Below are 23764 nucleotides of genomic sequence, written 5' to 3'. Positions count from 1 at the left end.
TCTGAGGCGCCGAACCGTTTGCCAGAATTTCCTCGGGGCCGCCCGAAAGTCTTCCTCCATGACCTCACCGAACTCCTCCCAGACCCGGGTTTTTGCCTCCAAGACCGTCCGAGCTGCGGCTCGCTTGGCCTGCCGGTACCTATCTACTGCGTCAGCAGTCTCACAGGCTAACGTGGTCCAATAGGACTTCCGGTGTCCACCACCGAATTATGGGGTTGCCACCATGACAGGCACCAGAGACTTTGCATCCACAACTTTGAGCTGCCACTCATTTGTGGTAGCTGAGGTTAAATAGAAGTATTGAAGCTAGTTTCCAGTCCCGCTTGTTTCACGTATTTGCCTGTTTTTGTATTAATCGGAGCTGGGTGGAACCAAAACTTTAAATATTGAGAAATTAGTTTGTTGTGTGAAAACCCACTTTACATTTTTTCACATTCATACACATCTGCCTGGAACATAGATTACTTTCACTCGGCAAAGGTGGTTATCGTCATCAGCAGTAACGTTTCAGTTTATTTTAGCAGTTAAACAAGCATGCATGGAGAAAGCCTGAGGGCAGTCTGCTCCTCCACTATGGTTTCATCCAGAGTATAATAAGTGTAGACTTCCTAGACCAGTAACGCACAATCTCGGTCCTCAAGGGTCGCTGTCCAGCATGTTAATGAATTAATCTGTCTTTAAGAGACTTATCCAGACAACAAAATGCAACTCTTCTCCACACAGCAAATCAAGACGCCCCGTGTGGTCAGAAGTGGATTCTAATGATTTTCTTTTCCCACCTGGGCAAATAACATCACACATCTTTTTAAAGCAGAGTAGAGGCAAGCTTCCTGGTCCTGATTTAAGTCCACTGCAGAGACTCCAGCACAGCAGTGAAACTGAGAATCTAACTGCCATTTAACAACCCTCTGCTTGTTATGTGCTGTGATTCTGCTCGCTTCGTGGTGAAACTCAGTCATGTTGGAGCCTGTCAGACCTGCTGGTCCTGATCATTCTTCTGTTTATCCAAGTACCACACCTATTTCTATGTGGGGAAAAAAGCAATTCCTAACTAGAAAGGGCCACAGTTCATTTGAAAACGCAGGGCTGAATACCGAGATGCTATATTTTATGTTTGCTTTATGCTGAACTTTGCTGAATAAAAAAAGAAAAACAACTGACCTGCTGAAAAAAAAAAGAAAAAAATAACAGAAATTGCTTAAGTCAGGTAACAATTTGAAGGAAATGGTAAAACATAGCTCAGACATTTGAAAACGTAAGATGAGTTGAAGACAGGAGGAGAGACTGGAAAGAGTTATAATTGCTAAAGAGAAGAAAACAGGCTCAATACAGGAGGAAAAGAAGATGACGTCAAAAGAGCAAGATCAGCTGAAGCCAGCCAGATGAGCTGAAGACAAAAAGTTGACCTCAATAGGGAAAGATCAGATGAAGAGGAGAATAAAACCTGGAGACAGGAAGATAGCCCTAAGAGATGAAAAATAATAGTTTATAAGAACTTCCTGGACTCAAAAGACCAGGATTCCTTGTGATCAGGGCATGCGCAGAAAACAAATTCCTGTTCTGTTTGGTGTTTACATGACCCAATATTCAGGTTTTAAAAAGGAGTAACCCAGGGCTCATATTGGGGTTTTTAAAAACCGGAATATGAGCAAATTCTGGTTATTCAAAAGGGGTTATTGGTGTTTACATGGCCGTGCAAATTCGGGTTATTGTCAATATTCGGGTTTTAAAAGGATTATTGATGCATGGAAACACAGTCAATAAGAGACCACTGACTCACAGCGTGCCGCCTGCATCCGCCAGTTCCAGCTGTTCCCAGAGCCGCAGCGGAACCTCACTTGCCTGAAACTTTACTGAATACTAGGGCGGGAATCTCTCAAGTCAACTGGTCCATTTTTATAAATCCATGCGGCCTGGCTCGACTAAAATTCTGATTGGTCGATTCTTTAATTTCATATAATTGGGAGGAAAGTAGGCTAAATTCTAAAAAGGGGTGTTTTCAGAGCACACCTCTTTCACAGGTAACGGTCTATCTTAAAATACCCCCTTGTGTTTGCCATTTTGGATGAGCCCAACCCGCTGACGGAGGGATTGTAAAAGAGAAGGACATGGTCCGGTGATTTGTTGAACTCTATCATGCCAAAAACATATGCGGTGGTAGAATTTCATAAAAATAAACAATGGGAAAAAACAACTTGAATGCAAACTTTGTAAGCAACAGTTTGGATATCACAGCTCCACATCACACATGGCGTAGCACCTGAAAACGGTGAGCAAACTTGCCCTGTCCGTTTTGACAATATTAGATATTTCAATGTTTTAGTCTAATAATTGTTTTGTAACTGAAGGCACACCCGCCCACAAAAATCCCTTTGCTGCTAGTCCTCTCACTCCAACCCACCTGTGTGAAGTTAACCTCTCTCTCGGCCTGTTTCTGGCTGTGGTGGGAGGGGGCTTTATTAAATATATATTCTGGCATTTATTTGAACCTCACCAAAATATGGGTAAGCCCCACTGTAGTTGAACCAGAAAAAATAAACACTTGCCGCCACCGTGCAAAATGATAATGCCAGTCAATTATTAAAACATGACAAAACAACTGTTCTATATAAATAATATTGCTCTTATTCATTTCGAAAGGCTGTATTGTGTAATTAATTTCGGTGCAAAACATTAGATCAAAAACGATTTACCGGTAATATATAGCAAATTGACGGCCACGACAGGTCTAAGGTTTCTTCCCTCCTAAAGCCTGATTTAAACACGTGTAAAACACGCTATATAAATTGAATTGAATGTAAAGTATCAGTTTCCAGTCCGAGGCCAGTTAAGCGTGCTGCCCTCTGGTACGGACCCGGGACTTTGGGCCTCAGTGCTCGGTACAGGCTCCGGGATTATCAAGACAAAAACAAAACTAATAGTTTCCTTCTGCTGTTCCAACTCTTAACATGCACTCTTAGCACTTTTTGATGTGCAATATTGTAAATTATTTGTTAATACTCATTTGTCTGCATTGTTTTGACATTAAATGGACTTTACAGGAACTGCCTTTCATAACTTTTTTGTACATTGTGACATCACAATGACAAAGACAATATTGATTGTTGAGTTGGAGGTTGTTCCCATACCACTATCAAATACTACCAGAAATAAGGGAGTTTGTATTAGTGAGTATTTACGTTTATGCACAATCTGATACCATGAATATTTTTCAAACAGAACTCCAATTCTTCTTTATTTTTCTAAAAAGGCAGAAGTGGAAGGTTATCGATACAGTCTTGGTAATTCTTGTTTTGAGTGTCCTGAAGCCACTAAAAACTGACCTAGCCATGTAGCATTATATTGGTAATATTGCTAAAATTTTATGGTAGAAAATCCTATCAGAAAAAACTGACACGCTCCTCATGCAACGCTGCAATCTTCAGACTGAAACCAGAACAATGATGGACAAATGTGTGCAATGCTTTGTCCTTTGGTTTCTCAGGTAACTGTACAATATTCTTTATCTGATGTTAGTTAAAAAGGCTTATTTCAAACCAAAATAATACATGCAGGTATTTGAACAGTTGAACATCCCAGAAAGGCCCAGGTATCAGAATCCTTAACGAATAAAAAGCTGGCATGGGAACATTTGTAATGTTTCTGAACATCAAGTAACCTGCTAGCTGAAATGTGACGCCATCAAGCAGAAAGACAATGATCCGAACTTCATTCTCCAGAGTTTCTACCACCACGTAACATCTGGAACACCTAGGGTTGCCACCCGTCCCGGAAAATACCGAATTGTCCTTTATGTGAGAAAAAAATGTTGCATCCCGTATTGAACTAATACGGGATGCGATTTGTCCCGTATTTTCAAGGTTGTCAAGGTTTAACATATCTTGCTTTGTGTGTAATAAGACTAGGTAATATATATGTTTCACCTTCTAAGTTGAATTATTGAAATAAATTAACTTTTACACCATATTCTAGTTGAATTATTGAAATAAATTAACTTTTACACCATATTCTACTTGAATTATTGAAATAAATTAACTTTTACACCATATTCTAGTTGAATTATTGAAATTAATTAACTTTTACACCATATACCATAAAGCACTTTAAACCAAAGCATTTTGTTTTTTCATATAAAATAAACACATTTCTATGTAGTTTAGAAGTTTTGGGGCTTTTTTTTTGGCTCCTGCGCTGCTGAAATCGGGGCGTCCCTTATTTCTATTTCTGAACGGTGGCAGCCCTAGGAAAACACCTACAAATGTGCTCCAGGTCACTAAATGCTTGTTTGGTTCATGTTCCTCCCGTTAAACCCGCCGACGACTACGTCACAGGAACTTAACAGAGGTTTGCTTTAGGGCTGAAACGATTCCTCGAATAATTCGATTACAAAAAATGACGGAGGAATTTTCTCTGCCTCGAGGAATCGTTTAATTTTGCAGCTCAAAGCAGGTATTTCGCCCGGACTACGTTTAATGCGGCACAACGCGCTGACGCCGCGCACGCAAAGGAAGAAGAAAGAGGCGGCGGACACGTTTGGTTTTAGTAACATGCCATTCTCAGTCTGCAATGGCCCAGACGGGAGACACATGTAGCTCAGTGCTTAACTTTTATTTTTAATCCACGCTATATTCTTCTGGTCCATTCTCCTATATGTTCCCCCTCTAACCCGGTACTTACACAGGTTCCTCTAAACATCTGTTCCCGCTACAGTTTTAACTAAAAGAAAAGGCAGAAAATGTCAGAAAAATAAAAACGTAATAAAGCTAACTGGGTAGTTTTCAATTTTATCTCTGTAGTCATTCATGGATAAAACAAGCAGCACTGGTGCCTAATGTGCTCCAATACAGCAGGGCTCATAAGTTTATTTTGAACACTGACAAAACTCTAAATCTTAAACTTTAACTTAAAACTTAACTAGAACTTAAAATGTGCTTGACACAAATGAAAGTTCAATTGAGACACGTGGGAAAAACACCTAACCTTTTAAGTGACGTGTGTTATCAGGTGTAATGGCATTTTTAGGTTAGGAATAAGAACATTTCTTGGTAAGATCCTTAGTTTTTTGAGTGAAGGCAGTGAATCTGGTCAACTGGTGTAAGTTCAGGGTTTTTAAATGCACAGCCATGAACCTGCTGTATTATCAGAGGTGTCAAGTAACAAAGTACAAATACTTTGTTACATTACTTAAGTAGAAATTTTGGTTATCTATACTTCACCGGAGTAATTATTTTTCAGACGACTTTTTACTTTTACTCCTTACATTTTAAAAATATCCCTATCCAATAGCCTATCCAGTTAAATTGCTCCATCCGGATAGAGTGAATTTGGTTGTGGTTGTTTCAGATGTTCTTGTCCAGTTTTGTTCTTACATCCGTTCCCTCAGATTCCTGCAACTAAACTTGGATGTACATTCCAATAAAGGTTAGGATAAATGATAACATGCCTCTGAAGTTTGACTTTTTGCACCATTACAATACTTATAGGCAACTAGTGATCATATCTCCTGCTCTCTGAAACACATGTTAATGCTCAATAGTACACATATATGGTTCTTTAATATATTTGCATTATACTAAGATGCATTCATTTTCAATGGCTTTTTTCCCCCTTGCATTACTTTTACTTTTATACTTTAAGTAGTTTTGAAACCAGTACTTTTATACTTTTACCTGAGTAAAAAACTTGAGTTGATACTTCAACTTCTACAGGAGTATTTTTAAACTCTAGTATCTATACTTCTACCTGAGTAATGAATGTGAATACTGAAGACACCTCTGCAAATACTCATATAACATCCCATATTATCAATTTAGCGTGGCAATCAAACTTTGAAAATCTTAAAGTAACATTTCTCGGCAGGTAGCAGAAATTGGCAGAACACCGGCCCCAGGAACTTAACAGGTTTGCTTTGGGATCTTAATCCTGATAGTGTTGCTAAGCAACCGCATTAAGCGCTGCGGGGCCCCCGCGCCCTCCAGTTCCAGGTGGTCTCCAACCGTCTCCAACCACCACCCCCAACCGACAACCGACACCCCCCAGCCGGCAGGGGAAGCCCTTCCGCGGGGGCCGGTCCTCGGCGCCGCCGCTCCCTCCAGCCGGCCGCCATTTTCTACCAGCGGAGGAGGAACACAACAAAAGAGCAGCGGCCATTTCCAGGCAAGCTCTCCCGCTGCTCGTCTCAGGCTGATTTATGCTTCCGCGTCACACCGACGCAGAACCTACGGCGTAGGGTACGCGGCGAAGCACACCGTTTAACGCAGAACCATAAATCAGCCTTGAGACGAGACTGGGGGGGGGTCACGTGACCGGGCCCGGGCCGGAGCTTGCGGGACCTGCGGGACCTGGCTGGCTCACCTGATGTGCGGGATCCCGACCCCTCCCTGCAGGATCTTGTACAGCTTGCTCTCGTACAGCAGCTGCGGGTGTCGGGCTTTCTGTGACTCCAGCTTCACCGCCACCTCCTGCAACACAGACCACAGTGTCATAATCGATCCCCCTGATCAGTCCTGATCAGACCCTGATCAGTATCAGAACACTCACCTCTCCGTTCGTGATGTTGATGGCCAGGTAAATGTCCCCGAACGAGCCCGAGCCGATCTTCCGCACCAGCTTGTACTTCCCACCGACTATGAACTCGGCCTTGGAGCCGCTGCTGCTCGCCATGGTGGCCCCGCGGAGGAGCGGTGTTCGCGGGGAGCGCTGGCCGGCGGAGGGTCGATGGTCGCGGGGAGCGAGGGCCGAGAGAGACCGAGGCCTAGCCCAACAACAACTCCCGTCAGAGTCTGAGCTCGCACCGCCACCGCCCGGAAAAATACCCCGGCCTCCTTCGATCCAAGGGGTCAAGACCAGAGTAACGCCGGTAACGGGTGACTCGGAACGTCCGTTCGGAGGGTTTTTGTCGATGTTTGAGGGTCGCGGCCGTCCTCACAAAGCGCAGCCCACTCACTCCGCCATCTTGTCTTTTCCAGCCTTCCCCTCCGATGGCTTCCGTCAGCGCGGCTGCGCATGCGTGCCGACGCGTTCAGGGCTATCGGAAATCTCACGACTGACAGTCACTAAACGGAAGAAGCTCAAACACAGAAACATACAGTAGTCTTAAAACCGTGCAACACAAAAACGCAATTGTCTTTAAACTGATAAAAAAAAAAAAAAAAAACTGAACAACACTTAAAACACAGCGGTGTTAAAACTAGTATGTAGCACGTTAGTATGCGATTTCGGATACAGCCATATTTTAAGAAGTTCTCAAGTAGGAAAAATAAGAAATTCGTAAGAAATGAAAGTTCTTAAGACAGTTCTTAAGAAAATATTGAGGAATTGCACTTAAGAACTTCTTAATTTTAGATCTTAAGACATTTCTTAAGATCGTTCTTTAGAACATATTGGTGAATCCGGTGTTCTGCCAATTTCTGCTGCTTTGCCAAAAAATGCTCCCTAATGGTTTTCTACCTTTTGTAGAGCTACAATTTTACTGTTTTACTCCCTAAACCACTTCCTTTCCCCACAAGTGGTCCTTGTCCCTGTCGGAAATCTCACGACTGACAGTCACTAAACGGAAGACGCTCAAACACAGAAACATACAGTAGTCTTAAAACCGTGCAGCACAAAAACGCAATTGTCTTTAAACTGATTAAAAAAAAAAACAGAACAACACTTAAAACGCAGCGGTGTTAAAACCGAAGAACACTAAACGGAAACTACATGAACACATAAAAGAGATTAAAAAAACTAACCAACACTAAACATATCGTTGTTGAAATTTTAACAAATGAAGCACATCTACAACATATAAGTGGACATTTTGTACTTTTTAACCCTTGTACTGTCTTTGGGTCAAAATGACCTAATTCTCCTGTCCTTCTTTCCTCCTGCTCTCTCCTTCCTTCTTCCCTTCCTCTTTTCTCCCTTCCTTTCCTTCTTTCCTTGTTTTCTCCCTTCCTTCCTTCCTTCCTTCCTTCCTTCCTTCCTTCCTTCCTTCCTTGTTTTCTCCCTTCCTTCCTTCTTTCCTTGTTTTCTTCCTTCTTTCCTTGTTTTCTTCCTTCCTTCCTTCCTTCCTTCCTTCCTTCCTTCCTTCCTTCCTTCCTCCCTTCCTTCCTTCCTTCCTTCCTTCCATCCTTCTTTTCTCCCTCCCTTCCTTCTTTTCTCCCTTCCTTCTTTCCTTGTTTTCTCCCTTCCTTCCTTCCTTCCTTCCTTCCTTCCTTCCTTCCTTCCTTCCTTCCTTCCTTCCTTCCTTCCTTCCTTCCTTCTTTCCTTGTTTTCTCCCTTCCTTCCTTCCTTCTTTCCTTCTTTTCTTTCTTCCTTCCTTCCTTCTATTCTTTCCTCCCTTCTTCCCTTCCTCCTTCCTTGACCTGAAGACAGCACAAGAGTTAACACACTCACTATGGAACATGGAATTAGCAGTAGCAGGTTTAGAATACCAACAACTTAAGTCCATAATAAGTAAAAAATATAAACTCAACCAACTGGATCTGCAACTTCCCGTTAAGATAAAATAATTACTTAATCTAAACACTCCAAAATTACTATTGAAACTCTACAGATTAATGTCCAAAATAGATAATTCAGACTCTCTTCCGATCTCAAAATGGGAGGCTGACCTTTCTCTTAACACTAATCAAATCTCTTGGTCACAAATATGTTTAAATACTTTCACTATGACCAAGAATCCAAGCTTACAACAGTACAACGTTCTTTACAGAATACATTATACAGGACAAAGGATGTTCCAGATGGGCTTTGTCACCTCTAATATCTGTTCACAGTGCACAGAGAACACTCCTGATAATTATATGCATGCTTTATGGTTTTGTGCACCGGTACAGAGGTTCTGGAAGGAGATTTGTGAGGATTTATCCACATGGATCAACCACAGAATCCCAGTGTGCCCCACGATATGTATATTAGGTCACTTGGGAGCACGCCTGCCGATAGGGGGGGACAAACGGGTCTGTTGTCCCGGGCCCAGGGTAGGGGGGGGGGGCCAGAATTGAAAAAAAAAAAAAAAAAAAAAAAGTTTTTTTAAATTCTCATTAAATTATGGAATCATTTTTCAAAATGTTTCAAAATATGCCTATTTGTGGAAAAAATATGTAGTATTTGAGTTACATAGAAGCTTGTTATTTGTTTTCTTCCTAATTGTCCTTGTGGTCAAGAACCCCCAACACAAAAATGGTTTGGCCGCTGATCAAAATTTGATGTTATCATTTAATTCAACCATTAGAATGGTCGAAATGTCCGGTCAGCACAAGTCCGGTGCTCAGAAAAGAAGAGAAAAGAGAAGAAGAGAAGAAGAAAATAGAGGCCTCAGAGATTCTCTACACAAATATTTTAAAAAGGTGGTGACGGTGAAGCTGGAATTAATAAAGTCAGCGTAGAGCAAGGTAAGAAACAGCAGCCAACGTTTACCAACCTTGTAACTTAACCTAACTGGCTAGCTCTAATGTTAACGTCCATTAGCTTGTATAAAAACCTGAAGAGGGAGAGGAGAGGAAGAGGGAGAAGGAGAGGAAGAGGGAGAGGAGAGGAAGAGGGAGAGGAGAGGAAGAGGGAGAGGAGAGGGACAGGGAGAGATCTGGGTGCAGGGGGGCCCATCTTAGATTATTTTGTCCGGGGCCCCGCAAGACTGTCAGCTGGCCTGCTTGGGAGACATTCACATGTGGCGCGGGGAGTCATTCCCAGGTTTCTATGTTTTCTGTCGTTAGTGTGAATGAAAGGGGGTGGGGGGGTGGGGGGGGGGGGCTACCTGGTGGTGCTGGACCCCCCCGGAGAGTGGGGAGTGGGGAGAGAATCCAAGTCCATGTCTTTATCGGTGAGTGTGGGTATGTAAGGGTCCTCTATCCGTCTCCGGTCCCCCCCCTCCCTGTTGGGGGGTTCCCTCTCTCCGGGCCGTCTCCGGTCCCCCCCTCCCTGTTGGGGGGTTCCCTCTCTCCGGGCCCGTCTCCGGTCCCCCCCCTCCCTGTTGGGGGGGCAGGCTGGCCCCGTCTCTCCGGGCAGGCTGGCCCCGTCTCTCCGGGCAGGCTGGCCCCGTCTCTCCGGGCAGGCTGGCCTCTATTCATTTTTATGAATAATTTACCCATCCAAATTATGTCAAATGAGTGAGAGTGAACTTTGTAATATTATAAGCCCTCTTGGCTTCCTATTGTTCATTTTTCATTGACTGTTTTTGTTTTTGTTTTTTTTTATAGTAAAAGGTGCAAATAAAAATATACACTGATGCAAATAAATAGCCTATATAGGCCCATACTCTGTTTGTGTCTCTGCCTGTTCTCGTGTCTGTTTGTTTTCTCTCTTACAGATTTCAAAGGCTTGTGTGCCCGTCGTGCTTTTCCCTGTTTCTCTCATTTCAGACTTTCTCGTTTCAGACCCCTTCACCTTTAAAAAAAATAACAAACAAAAAAAATATATATATATATTTAAAAAAAAAAAAAAATATATATATATATATATATATATATATATATATATATATATATATATATATATATATATATATATATATATATATATATATGGTATATCAAAATATATATTATATATTAAAAATGCATTATATGCCTTAGGTTTTTACCAACTTGGTATTAACCATTAATATATATGCAGACAAAAAAAAAACAAATGAAACACAACAGTGATAAAAACCAAAGAACACCAAACCAAACAGTGTTAAAACCAAACTACATAACAGTGATAAAACCGAACAAGGATAAAACAGTGTTAAAACTGAACAACAATAAAATACAACAATGACATTTCAATTCAGTTGAATTAAAAATATTTTGTTCATCTCCAAAGGGAAATTAAATGTTGCAATAGCAGGGCTGCCAAGTCTCACGCTTTGAGTGTGACAGTCACGCAATTTGACCCATTCTCACACCACACGCCACACTTGACATTCCTCACGCTTATTTCCCATTCACTACTATATATATATATTTTTTTTTTTTCTTGATAATAAACGTTGGGTCTCGCGGCTTGCCGTAGTTCAAGACTCGGCGGCCGGTGGCCGTCCACAGTGGAGGAGCTGCGCGGCGGACAGAGTGGCGCTGTGAAGCCTGATTTATGGTCCCGCGTTAAATCGACGCAGAGCCTACGCCGTAGGTGACGCAGCGACGCGCGTCACCGCGTAACCTACGCCGTAGGCTCTGCGTCGATTTAACGCGGCCCCATAAATCATCCTTAAACCACCTGAGCCCGTCAGCTCATCAGGAGAAGAGAAGAGCGGGGCTGCCAGTTGTTAATTGCTGGTTCGTTTTGTTAACTCTGAGCTTTGTTGCTTTGTTTGTTAGTTTGCTGGTGTTTTTTTTTTCCTCTCTGTGATTTTTAAGTTATTTGTGAAGAAGTTCTGAGTTCCCTGTGGGAGTTTTTCTGTGTTTTTCTATTAAACTACGCCTCGTTTTGGCTAAAGTTTAACCCGGTTTTATTTTTAAAATTATCTTCAAAACATAAAAAGAAATCGATCAAAAATCAGAATTAATACAGAAATTATTGGTGCTGTAAACATGTGTCTTTTTGGAAAGGTGCACAACATGCACTTTGGTAGAATAAGAACAAGTGCATTTGGATGAAGGGAATGTCATCCTGACTTCCCACATGAAAAAGATTGTTGGAAACAGTTAGGCAGCAAATATAATATATTTAATTTTCTCAGATGGCAAAAATAAGAACTTTATTGATCCCACATAGGAGTAATTCATGTTATATCAGCTATAGAGAACAAGGTAGTGCCGAAAAACAATATATATCCCCCTCACAAAAATAAGAAAAATAGAGGAACGTATTTTCTCACCAACAAAACACATTTAAAATTTTCCAAGTAACAAAATAACATATTTTTCGGGCAATGAAATATTATTTGAACCATCTTTCAGACAATGAAATGTGTTCATGAGAAAATATGTTTCTCTGTTTTTCTTTTGTGAGGGGGGAGCACACAGTCACAAGAACACCTGGAAGCGTTCATGCTTATGACCACAGAGAAAGATCCTCACGTCCCTTGACAATGACTTGGTCGTAGACAGAGTTGCAGAAAAAAGGGACCTGTTGAAGAAACTCCTTATCCCTTAACATTGAGAAAAATGGCATTGCTGGTTTGTTTTTTTAGATTAACATTCAACCTTCATTTCTATGTGAGTATGTAAAGTTAAACTGTATATTTACACACTCATTACATTGTGATTTATCATAAATCATACAGTGTTGTGTATTTCAGATACCTGCTTTGTATTGGTTCAACCAGAGGGACTGCAGTGAGACCTTCATTTCTATGTGAGAGTATTCAAGTTAAACTAGAATACTCTCTTAACTCTTAACACAACATCTAGTCAAATCAGTGCTATTGCTATAATTTGGATTGTATAGTATCATGAGCCACAATTAAGTATTGTGACACTCATGCCAGGCGTTATTGTTGTTGAGTTTCCACGCGCCGATTGCTTTGGGCCGGGCCTAGTCAAAGTCCAGGGCCGTTTTTTTTGTCCCAGTCCGTCCCTGCTCTTGATTGACAGACCGACATAACCAATCCATCAGTCCTCGGTACCGACATCTAACCACAACACTGAAGAACAAGGTAAGAATTATTCTGTACTCATGGGAATACCCATTGGCATAATCAACTCAATACTACACAAAAATACTTGAGAGTAATTAGGTTTCCTATGTACATTTTTCAAAGGTGACCGGTATGGGCAGATTTGTGAGGCTGTCACAAATCGCTAAGTTGGTCTTGGTCCTTCCACACTCAAATGCAGACGCTGAGAGAGTATTCTTTCTCGTCAGTCTGAATAAGACTAAGACACGCAACGGCTTGGCCCTCGAAGGAACCCTGTCGTCAATCATGACAGTGAAGATGGCAAGCCTCTAGCCCAACTGCTATAAATGGGAGCCCCCTGCCTCCATCATCACATCTTCCAAATCAGCGACCAACACTTACAACAAAAAACATAACAGCTAAAGGATGGAGCATATGAAATATTAACAAATAAATCTATTTTTGTCAAAATTCTTGTTACGATTTTCATTTCTAATTTCTGGTTAATTAAGATTAAAATTGGGAGGCTGGCATGGAGGTGAGGACATCAGTCTTGGTTTTCGTTAAAACGGGCGAAATCGATGTTAAAAAAAAAAAAAAAAAAATTTCCACCGCGGCCGAACGCATCATGACACTAAAGTCTCACTCTTGTCATTTTCTGAAACTTGGCAGCCCTGCAATAGTCATGATTTAAGTGTCTTCAAAGGGTCATAAATGGAAATCTATTAGCTTTCTTTTGGAAAACAAAAGCAAAACTGTCATTTAGCAGATGCTTTTATCCAAAACAACTTACATCTGAGGGAACTAACACTGCATCTTGCCAGGGAGCAATTAGAGTTTAGGGGGTTCATCTTGGTTGCCATTGCAGGGCCTTGGTCCTCCAGACCTGAGCCCACCTCTGTAGCCACTAGACTACCACTCCCCCTTTTCATCATTGTTCTTCACATGTTCTTTCATAAAATAAGGAACTCTGATGATTTGTATTCAATCATTTAAAATATTTTGTCTGTGTCCCTAAAACCGCTGTCCACCCTGTTGTTATAGGATAATTGACCATTTAACAGAACAAATGATGTAATTGGTACCGTCATCAACACCATTTTGTCTTTCTTTAATGGAAGTTGGCTCATCAGCCGCAAATACATTAAATTCCTGCCTCATATTTCCTAATATTCATCATCTTGTGTTTGCAGTTGGATGTGTTCAAGCTTAAGATGTCTACATTGTCATGGTGAAATATTTGACATAAGAAATTCAGAAATTCAACATATATTTGATATATAGTATACAGTCACCTTCAATACTGAATCAATTTACTAATTGAAGACCCACCAACTGCTACTTCAAAGTTAAAAGTAACAATAAATGTCCACACTGTCATAGTCCACCCACGTCATTAGTCTTTCCATAGCGGACACAATTACAGTTTTTCAACATTGTGATACATTTTTGTTGGTCTTAAATGATACATCAGAGACATAAATGTCATCGCTGTAGTGGACTAAGTGGAACTCAGGTAGCAAGGAGATGTAGAGAACATTGCAATGTAGATTGAGACATAAGAAAAAAACAGTCACCACTGAGTTAAAGCACATTGGAGAGTGGTGCAATATCAATTATGACGATGAACATTACCCAGGTGTCATCATGGATGTTGCAGGGCAGTGTAAAACTGTAGTGTAAGCACCGCATTGCCATTATCAACGAGTTCTCATCAGCTCTCCAGGAGGACATGACCTGGTACCACGATGGGAATTACAAGTGGCCTCTGCAGATTGAGGTGTCTGTTTGAAACTAGGGATGCCCCGATACCGATACTGGTATCAGTATCGGGGCCGATACTGCTCTCATATACCGTATTTTCCGCACTATAAGGCGCACCTAAAAGCCTTTAATTTTCTCAAAAACCGGCAGTGCGCCTTATAATGCAGTGCGCCTTATATATGATCATTACGGTAATTTCTGTTACTGTAGTCAGGGGGATTGTGGGTAATGTAGTCAGGGGGATTGTGGGTAATGTAGTTGGTGTCACCGAAGTAATGGCGCTAAAAATGTCAGGAATCGTCACAGACGTTCAAGACAACAGCAGCGACGCTGACTCGCATAATGGCGACTTTGACGAGACGGAGCAAAGCTGGTTTTTATTTTGTTAATAAAGTTTGACATACGGTACTTTTCTTCTTGTTTTTTTTTTGCATTTGCTGTAGGATTTTGTAGCATTTCCTGTAGCGCAGCTCCATCAGGTAGATACGTAACTCAACCCCAGCCACTATAGTACGGTATTTTACCAGATATTTAGTGCGCCTTATAATGCGGTGCGCCTTATATATGGAAAACGTTTTAAAATACGTCATTCATTGAAGGTGCGCCTTAAAGTGCGGAAAATACGGTACTCATACTCGCAAAAATTCTCTGATACCACGCACGGATACTTCATTGTTGTTGTAGTTACTGATTAGTGACTCTAGGGGGAGATGTTGAGCTGCAGTCAGCGGTGATGAGAAGAGAGTGATACATGAATGAGACTGGCAGCGCCGTTTCAGGCAAGATAGCAACAATTAATGCAGCGGGACGTCAGCAATGTGGACATATTTCAGAATAAGAGACGAGGACAGAAGCAAGACAGACTGAAGCTACTGCTGCTAAGATGTCAAGAGGAGGAAAGGAGAATACGTCGTTTAATACCTTGATAAACTTGATAAAACATCTCAAGACGCATCATAAAGCTGAGGATACAGAGTTTACTGATGCTACTGCAAGAACACAACAGCAACATTAGCTCAGGTTCTGCAGAAGAGACAGACAATGGAAAGAGACGACCCACGGGCCGTTAAAATAACGGAGGCTCTAATCCTTATTTAGCACTAGATGAGCAGCAGCTGTCAGTTGTAGAAGACGAAGGATTTCTCCGTCTTCTCCACGCACTCGAGCAGCGATATGATGTTTCATTGATATGTTATGTTTGATATTTCCTTAAATGTGAAGACAGTGCCAGTGTGGAGACTTTTTATTTACACAGAAAGATTATTTTTTGTTTAAAATAGTTATTCTACTCGTTTTATTTATTTTTATTGAATTTATCTGTTGCAAATAAAACCTGTCTTCCAATTCATTGCAATTTTCATTGCATTCATTTTAGCCCAGTTATTTTTGTGGTAGAAGTATCGTATCGGTACTCGGTATCGGCAAGTACACAAATTAAAATACTCGTGCTTGTACTCAGTGTAAAAAAAATGGTATTGGGGCATCCCTATTTGAAACTATTTTGACAACCACTTTTTGTGATAACAGTGTTGTTTCTTCAACCTTCCGAAGGAAAACTATTGGAAATTGCATATCCATAAAGGCGAAAGCAGTTTTAGGTGTTTCTGAGTGATTTCACTCATAGTGACATGTACCGTCTTATTTGTTCAGGAGTCAATATAATATAAGTTGTAAAAACAATATCCCATGCACACTCACACACACTTATTTTTTTGTCTTTATTCTTTATTATTTATATATTGCATTATTAGTTTGCCATCACTTTTGTGTAGTTATACTTTCTGTTTTTGTATGTTAATCTTGACATGAAATGTTAATATCTTCGGTGGAGGCTTCAAATAAGCCCATTGGGTTTTTTGCCTCTTCCTGCACCTATAGTATTTATATTTGATATTTCCTGTATATTTTTAAAAACTGTGCAAAACAATAAACTAAACTAAACTAAACTTTCCATGCTCCAGGAGAGATATCTGCAAAATTTTCGTCTTTCTCTTCATCAAGCCTAAAAAGCGGATTTCTGTGATAACACAGTTGCTTCTTCAGGTTTCTTCAGGGAAGCTATTGGAAATGGAAACCCCATGAAGGGGAAAGCAGTTGATTTCCATTCTCCAGGACAGAAATCTGCTAAATGAGCATCTTTCGCTGAGAGAAGCCTAAAAAGCGTATTTCTATCATAACACTGTTGTTCCTTTGGGTTTCTCCAGGAAGACTATTGGAAATAAAATATCCATGCAGGGGAAATCCGTTTTAGGTGTTTCTGAGTGATTTCCATACTGCAGGACAGACATCTGCTAAATGTCCGTCTCTCGCAGAGAGAAGCCTATAAGTGGATTTCTATCATAACACTGTTGCTCCTTCAGATTTAGACAATTGTTCAGCAAATGCTGAAAATGCTGAAACATTTCAGACATTTTAAAGTAGCGGTGTTATGTCCTCTGCGACATCATGTAAGTTAACATTTAATTAATGACAGATACGGAGAGACAGGGTGTGTTGAAATCTGCCGACGACTGCCTACAGTACTGCAATCAGCGTTTAGTTTTCAGTAATTATCTTTTAGTATTTAGAGTTTTAATTGTTTTAATTGTTTTAATTGTTTTTATTGCTTGCTTTGAGCCAGTGGCAACGAAATTTCGTTCCACTTGTACTTGGTCTTTTGGTATGACAATAAAGTGAACCTGGAACCTTGAACCTTGAACCTTGAACCTTAAAGCTGCAAACTTTTATCTGAAGATCCACAACTCTCTATGTTAAACCATTGAAAGGTTATGGCACAAATTAGGGACTATCAAATATCGACCAATCAGAGGAAGGGGCGGGGCTAATTCACACCAATTATGGTCAAGGACTCAAAACCATGTCTGATGACACCACCCACGAGTCTTTATGTCTAACCATTCAAAAGTTATTACAGAAAATAGGAACTATCACATATCGACCAATCAGAAGAAGGGGCGGGGCTAATTTGCACCAATGAAGGTGAAGGAGTCAAAATCGAGTCCGATGACACCACCCACGACCAGTGTTGTGCTAGTTACTGAAAAATAGTAACTAGTTACTGTTACTAGTTACTTCATTAAAAAGTAACTCAGTTAGTAACTCAGTTATTTAGGCCGCGTTCAGACTGCAGGCAAATATCCGATTCTTAGCCCATCCAGATTGAAACTGGATGACTCTTTTGAAGTCTGAACAGTCCCAAACCACATGAGATCCGAATTTTGCAAACCAGATCAAACCACCTCCGGGAGGTAGTTTCATATCCGATCATTATCGCATTTGGGCAGATGCGTGTCAGTCTGAACAGCTCCAAACACTCAGATCGGATATGACTGTCCCAGACGCTCCAAAACACCCGCCCATTTCCAGTTGTGGAGCTACTCATCCTTTCACAGAGAGCATGTACAATCTCTGATGTCACGTCAAAAACTATTATTTGTAGTTTAAGTGTTGCAAATTCACATTACAAATCATGTAATAGCAGAAAAAAAGAGCGCATTTCCACGTAGGTGCGGGTCGCCGCGTCCCCTACGCCGTAGGCTCTGCGTTGGTGTAACGCGGAACCATAAATCAGCCTTCAGTCGCGCTGTGAGCTGAACCTGCAGCCCGTCAGCCCCTCTCCTCCTAGGAGGACAGGTTATGGAGCGGGGCTGCCAGGTTGGTTTTGTTAACTCTGAGCTTTGTTGGTTGGTTTGTTAGTTTGCTGCTGGTTTTGTTCTGAACACTTTTCTCTGTTTCTCATTTTGCTGGGACGCCTTGTCATGTCTAAAAATGATGCGCAGTGCCGACCCAATCAGAAACGGTACAGATATTTTGGGATTTTTTTATATATAAAAAAATTACATGACTTCACACAATACACGCGCTGGGTGACGCCTCCGCTCCGACGTCGTTGCTACGGCAACCCGTCAGATCAGTCAGTGATGTGGCCCAGTCTGAACAGAGCCAGATCCGATATGGACACTTGCTAAAAACAGTGGACAGTCAGCCCTGAAAATCGGATATGAGAAGGAATCAGATATATATCAGATTTGCCTGCAGTCTGAACGCGGCCTTAGACCAAAAAGTGATGCCTTACTATGAAAAGTAACTTTTTAGTTACTTTAAATAAAGACATTATTTTAAATGCCATTAATCCCCTCTAGCCTTCATTTCAGCAGGTACTGTATGGATTTACATTGTGCCTTGTGTTCTGCATTCTGATTGGCTAAACAGTCTCCCCGCTTCTTCACTTCCTGTGTCAATAACGTTGGTTGCTTAGCAACAAGCTGAGAACGACCAATGAGCTTCAGCATCAGCTCAAGAACGAGACTCTTTGATGAATCGTTCATTACAGTCTCAAATATAACCAATGGTGTCAGTTTATAAGAATCTTTTTGCCCAGAAGAAAAAAGAGCGACAACAACGACCCATAACTATCATAAAGGTAGCTGGCCATTCTTCTCTGTGGGGGGACGCGGGGGACGGCCGATTCGGGGAAATGTCGCCATCTGCTGGACAAATAAATGCACTGCAACAACAAACGGAGGGGAGAGGAAACGCGTTCCAGATAAAACCATAAAGCATATTACATGTGTTTCTCTTTCAGATATGTGGACCCGGAGAACAACTAGACGATGTACCTGCCAAGAATCTGTCCTCTCTGAATAGTAAAGCTGCAAAAATAAATGATATTTATAAATAAACCAGATCCTGCTTCCACTCAGTCATCCTGGTCATTTGGTTTGGTTGCCTTCCTGTTTTGGCTACTTACTCTAGTTATTTATTTATGTATTTGTAGTTAAAGGTATTCCCTGAGGTTTTTTTTTTCCAATGGGATCTTAACTGTTCCAGTCATATAATTAACAATCATTTCAAGTGGATAATCAAACATATATGTATAATTTAACAAGGAACGAGACAAAGCTTCAAAGTTGAAAGAGAAACAAGGCACATTTATTAATACAAATATAGATATACAAATTATAAAAAACTGTATACATTTATAAACAAAACCTCATTTCTTTGTCTTTTCCCGTCCTCCTTCCACTCTGCCACAGACTTGCACCAACAGCAGCTCTCACCACAGAGTCCTCTGATTCAGCTCAAAGAGCTGAATGTTGGTCTGAGCATCAGCCCCGGGCTGTTAGCACCGTCTCCCTGATGGACACGTAGTCTCCCTGATGGACACGTAGTGTCCCTGATGGACACGTAGTCTCCCTGATGGACACGTAGTGTCTCTGATGGACACGTAGTCTCCCTGATGGACACGTAGTGTCCCTGATGGACACGTAGTGTCTCTGATGGACACGTAGTCTCCCTGATGGACACGTAGTCTCCGTGGATGAGGGACCAGCGGGTCTTCATGATCCTCCCACGCGTGTGGGGGCAGGATGGAGACGGCAGAGCTGCTGCAAACGGCCTCCACCAGGCGGCTGCATCCTCATCCGGAGTGTCAGGGTCCAAGTTCACGTCCTCAAACACGCTGGCCGTCTGCTGGAACAGGAACTCCAGACCCATGAGCTCCCCTGTGAACAAAGTGAACAGAAACTGCTGTAGATCTGTGTCATGACGGTAAAGTGTGAACAAAGTGAACAGAAACTGCTGCAGATCTGTGTCATGACGGTAAAGTGTGAACAAAGTGAACAGAAACTGCTGCAGATCTGTGTCATGACGGTAAAGTGTGAACAAAGTGAACAGAAACTGCTGCAGATCTGTGTCATGACGGTAAAGTCTGAACAGAAACTGCTGTAGATCTGTGTCATGACGGTAAAGTGTGAACAAAGTGAACAGAAACTGCTGCAGATCTGTGTCATGACGGTAAAGTCTGAACAGAAACTGCTGTAGATCTGTGTCATGACGGTAAAGTCTGAACAGAAACTGCTGTAGATCTGTGTCATGACGGTAAAGTACTAACAAAGTGAACAGAAACTGCTGTAGATCTGTGTCATGACAGTAAAGTCTGAACAAGGTGAACAGAAACTGCTGTAGATCTGTGTCATGACAGTAAAGTGTGAACAAAGTGAACAGAAACTGCTGTAGATCTGTGTCATGACAGTAAAGTCTGAACAAAGTGAACAGAAACTGCTGTAGATCTGTGTCATGACGGTAAAGTGTGAACAAAGTGAACAGAAACTGCTGTAGATCTGTGTCATGACGGTAAAGTGTGAACAGAAACTGCTGTAGATCTGTGTCATGACGGTAAAGTCTGAACAACCAAAGCAGAGTGAGTTGGACAACTTTAAATCACATAAGAATGAAGGAGAGAGAGAATGATGACTGCAATAAAACACAACTTACAATCATTGTTGCTGCCATTGTACAGTTTAGACTGGAAAGGAGCAGACGACAGTGATGTCACAGTCAGGTATTGATCAGTGATCAGACAGTAATGGCAGGATGAGCAGGTTACAATCATGTGGTGTAATTAAACTAATCTGACGTCACATACAGTCATCAACGTGAATGTCACGGTGGAAACGTTCATATTGTACTAATATATAATAATAATCTAATGCTAGTACCATATTTACCATGACCGCTGTTTTAAAAGACTAAAAACACTGATATGAAAACGGGAAAGTACGAGCTAAAAGGTTAAATACCAACTACTCTCTGTGCATTGTAAAAACAGTTTACCGTTCACATCGCGTTAAAAGACCCTCACCCAAAAAACTCAACTAAACTAGTGTGTAGGGATAATATATCCAAGCGGGAGTATTATGTATGTTCTATTTTAAAGGGGACCTATTATGAAAAACAAGTTTTCTCTTGCTTTAACATATATAAAGTGGTCTCCCCTCACCCTGACAACTCAGGGAAGATGAAATGCCACGAAATTCTGCAGTGTCTGTACAGCCGCCCGGAGGATCCTTCCAGTGTCGTGTGACTTCTACGAGCCGTTCAGATTCTGTGCCTATGGTGACGTCACCATAGGCAGATTTCCATAGGTCTCCTCCGCTGCTGAAACCACGCTCACAACTAACTCCGTCGGCTGGAGCTCCAGCCATTGTTCAGCAGCGCTGGCTGTTTCCACAGCGAGGGACAGTTTTTGCATCGACATTTACCCTCATAAAAGGATCAGTACCAACAGTACGGACCCGGCAACTGCACACGAGTCAGCGGTAAGTGACGTTATTTTTTTATGTTATTTATATTTGTCTATGAGTATGATCTTTGCATGGGCTAAGTATTTAGCTTAGCTCCGGAGCACCGGAGCTGCTCACCAGACCGGACCGGTGAGCAGCTCCGGTGCTCCGGTGTTCCCTAACGGAGTGTTAAGGAACACCGGAGCTCTATTAGTAATACTTTTTTCTTCTGTTCATGGTTTCAGATCTTCCAAGCACCTGAATCTGTTCAACGACACCTTCAGAAGACGCACGGTCCTTCCTTGAGCCAGCAATAGTGCATACATGTTATTTAAATACAACTTATGTTTTATTTTTTTAACAATAAAGTTGCCATTTGTGAACATTCAGTGTTGTGATTTATTTACAGTTAACATGATTCATTTGTCTTGTAACATAAGAAATGAAATGATGAGGAATCAGAGTAAAGAACTGTGGTGTAACTGTTTAGAATTCAATTAAATCTTCCTGTGTGAATTAGTGTGAAGACGAGGTGACCCGTTCCCTCTTCAGGGAACTAAAGGCTGATTTATGGTTCCGCGTTACACCAACGTAGAGCCTACGGCGTAGGGTACGCGTCGATTTAACGCAGAACCGTAAATCAGGCTTTAAGATCCGTTTACACCGTTTAACTATATGCGAGCGTCCGACTATCACGTCGAGCTGCGTGACATCGGCCGCTCTCTGTCCACACTGAAACCGTTAAACTCTCTCTGTCCACACTGAAACCATTAAACTCTCTCTGTCCACACTGAAACCGTTAAACTCTCTCTGTACTGAAACCGTTAAACTCTCTCTGTCCACACTGAAACTGTTAAACTCTCTCTGTCCACACTGAAACTGTTAAACTCTCTCTGTCCACACTGAAACCATTAAACTCTCTCTGTCCACACTGAAACCATTAAACTCTCTCTGTCCACACTGAAACTGTTAAACTCTCTCTGTCCACACTGAAACTGTTAAACTCTCTCTGTCCACACTGAAACCGTTAAACTCTCTCTGTCCACACTGAAACCATTAAACTCTCTCTGTCCACACTGAAACCGTTAAACTCTCTCTGTCCACACTGAAACTGTTAAACTCTCTCTGTCCACACTGAAACCGTTAAACTCTCTCTGTCCACACTGAAACCATTAAACTCTCTCTGTCCACACTGAAACTGTTAAACTCTCTCTGTCCACACTGAAACTGTTAACTTCTCTCTGTCCACACTGAAACTGTTAAACTCTCTCTGTCCACACTGAAACTGTTAAACTCTCTCTGTCCACACTGAAACTGTTAACTTCTCTCTGTCCACACTGAAACCATTAAACTCTCTCTGTCCACACTGAAACTGTTAAACTCTCTCTGTCCACACTGAAACCATTAAACTCTCTCTGTCCACACTGAAACCGTTAAACTCTCTCTGTCCACACTGAAACCATTAAACTCTCTCTGTCCACACTGAAACCCTTAAACTCTCTCTGTCCACACTGAAACCGTTAAACTTGCGGCCAGTTAGGACAGTCCAAAACAAAAAAAATAAAGCAATGGAATTTATTTTGTCTCGAAGATCCCTCGCATGGGACACGCTTTGTGTACGGAGCCGCTGCCCTGCCCGGAGAGGCTTTGTCTCCTCCCCTGCTACACGTCATTCAAGCAGCCAATCAGCACAGAGTCTCATTATCATAGCCCCGCCCCCTCAGAATCCCTCATAGAGAAGGAGGCTAGAAGCGGTAAAACTAGAGACATGGCCCACAGGCTGAATTTCTGATTTATGTAGAAAAAACAAGCTTTACATTGTTTTTAAGACATTCAAGGCCTGTTTAAAATATACATTAATGCCATAATAGGTCCCCTTTAAGATCAGAGGTGGTAGTAACGAGTTCCATTTACTCCGTTACATTTACTTGAGTAAGTTTTGGGAAATGTTGTACTTTTAGAAGTAGTTTTGAATCACTATACTTTTTACTTTTACTTGAGTAGATTTGTGAAGAAGAAACTGTTCCTCTTACTCCACTACATTAGGCTACATTAGAGCTGTTACTTTTCTTTTATCCCCTCCACGTACGCGGTTTGTCACATTTACACAGACTCAAACACACACAGAGTTTCTATGAGTTCATGTTTGTTCTAGTTCTGGTTAAAAAAGAAAAGTACAAAGGCTGGAAATGTTGTGCTACTTGTGCTTAATTTATTTGTTTATTCTGTTAATATTTTATTTATTTTATTATTTATTAAAGTACTTGCATTTACCTTAAGCTTATTTTAATTTAAACTATTTTTTATTAATTTTAATTTATGTTATTATTTTATTGATTTAATTTGCCTGAAGATGATTATTTTGTACTTTTGTCTGTTTGAATGGTTGTGTTAAATAAATAAATCAGAC

General features: G+C 41.3%; 1 protein-coding gene across 3 annotated transcripts in view; it reads right to left on the bottom strand.

The window, feature by feature from the left end:
• csnk1a1 (casein kinase 1, alpha 1) overlaps positions 1 to 7004 on the bottom strand; it is a 50833-nt gene extending 43829 nt beyond the window's left edge. For 2 of the 3 annotated variants that reach the window (XM_061725984.1, XM_061725985.1), the window contains exons 1-2: positions 6541 to 7004; positions 6355 to 6461 (exon numbers count right to left, since the gene is read on the bottom strand). In XM_061725984.1, the coding sequence (XP_061581968.1) occupies positions 6355 to 6461; positions 6541 to 6663 (230 nt within the window). In that variant the 5' untranslated portion in view covers positions 6664 to 7004. The remainder of the gene's footprint in view (positions 1 to 6354; positions 6462 to 6540) is intronic. The other variant, XM_061725986.1, reaches the window with a different exon arrangement.
• Positions 7005 to 23764: the final 16760 nt, after the last annotated feature.

This window comes from Cololabis saira, chromosome 7 (genome assembly GCF_033807715.1).
Source record: "Cololabis saira isolate AMF1-May2022 chromosome 7, fColSai1.1, whole genome shotgun sequence".
NCBI classification, from domain to species: Eukaryota; Metazoa; Chordata; class Actinopteri; order Beloniformes; family Belonidae; genus Cololabis; species Cololabis saira.
The sequence above is the reverse complement of the archived record's forward strand: the minus strand, read 5'-3'. Positions and strand labels throughout refer to the sequence as shown.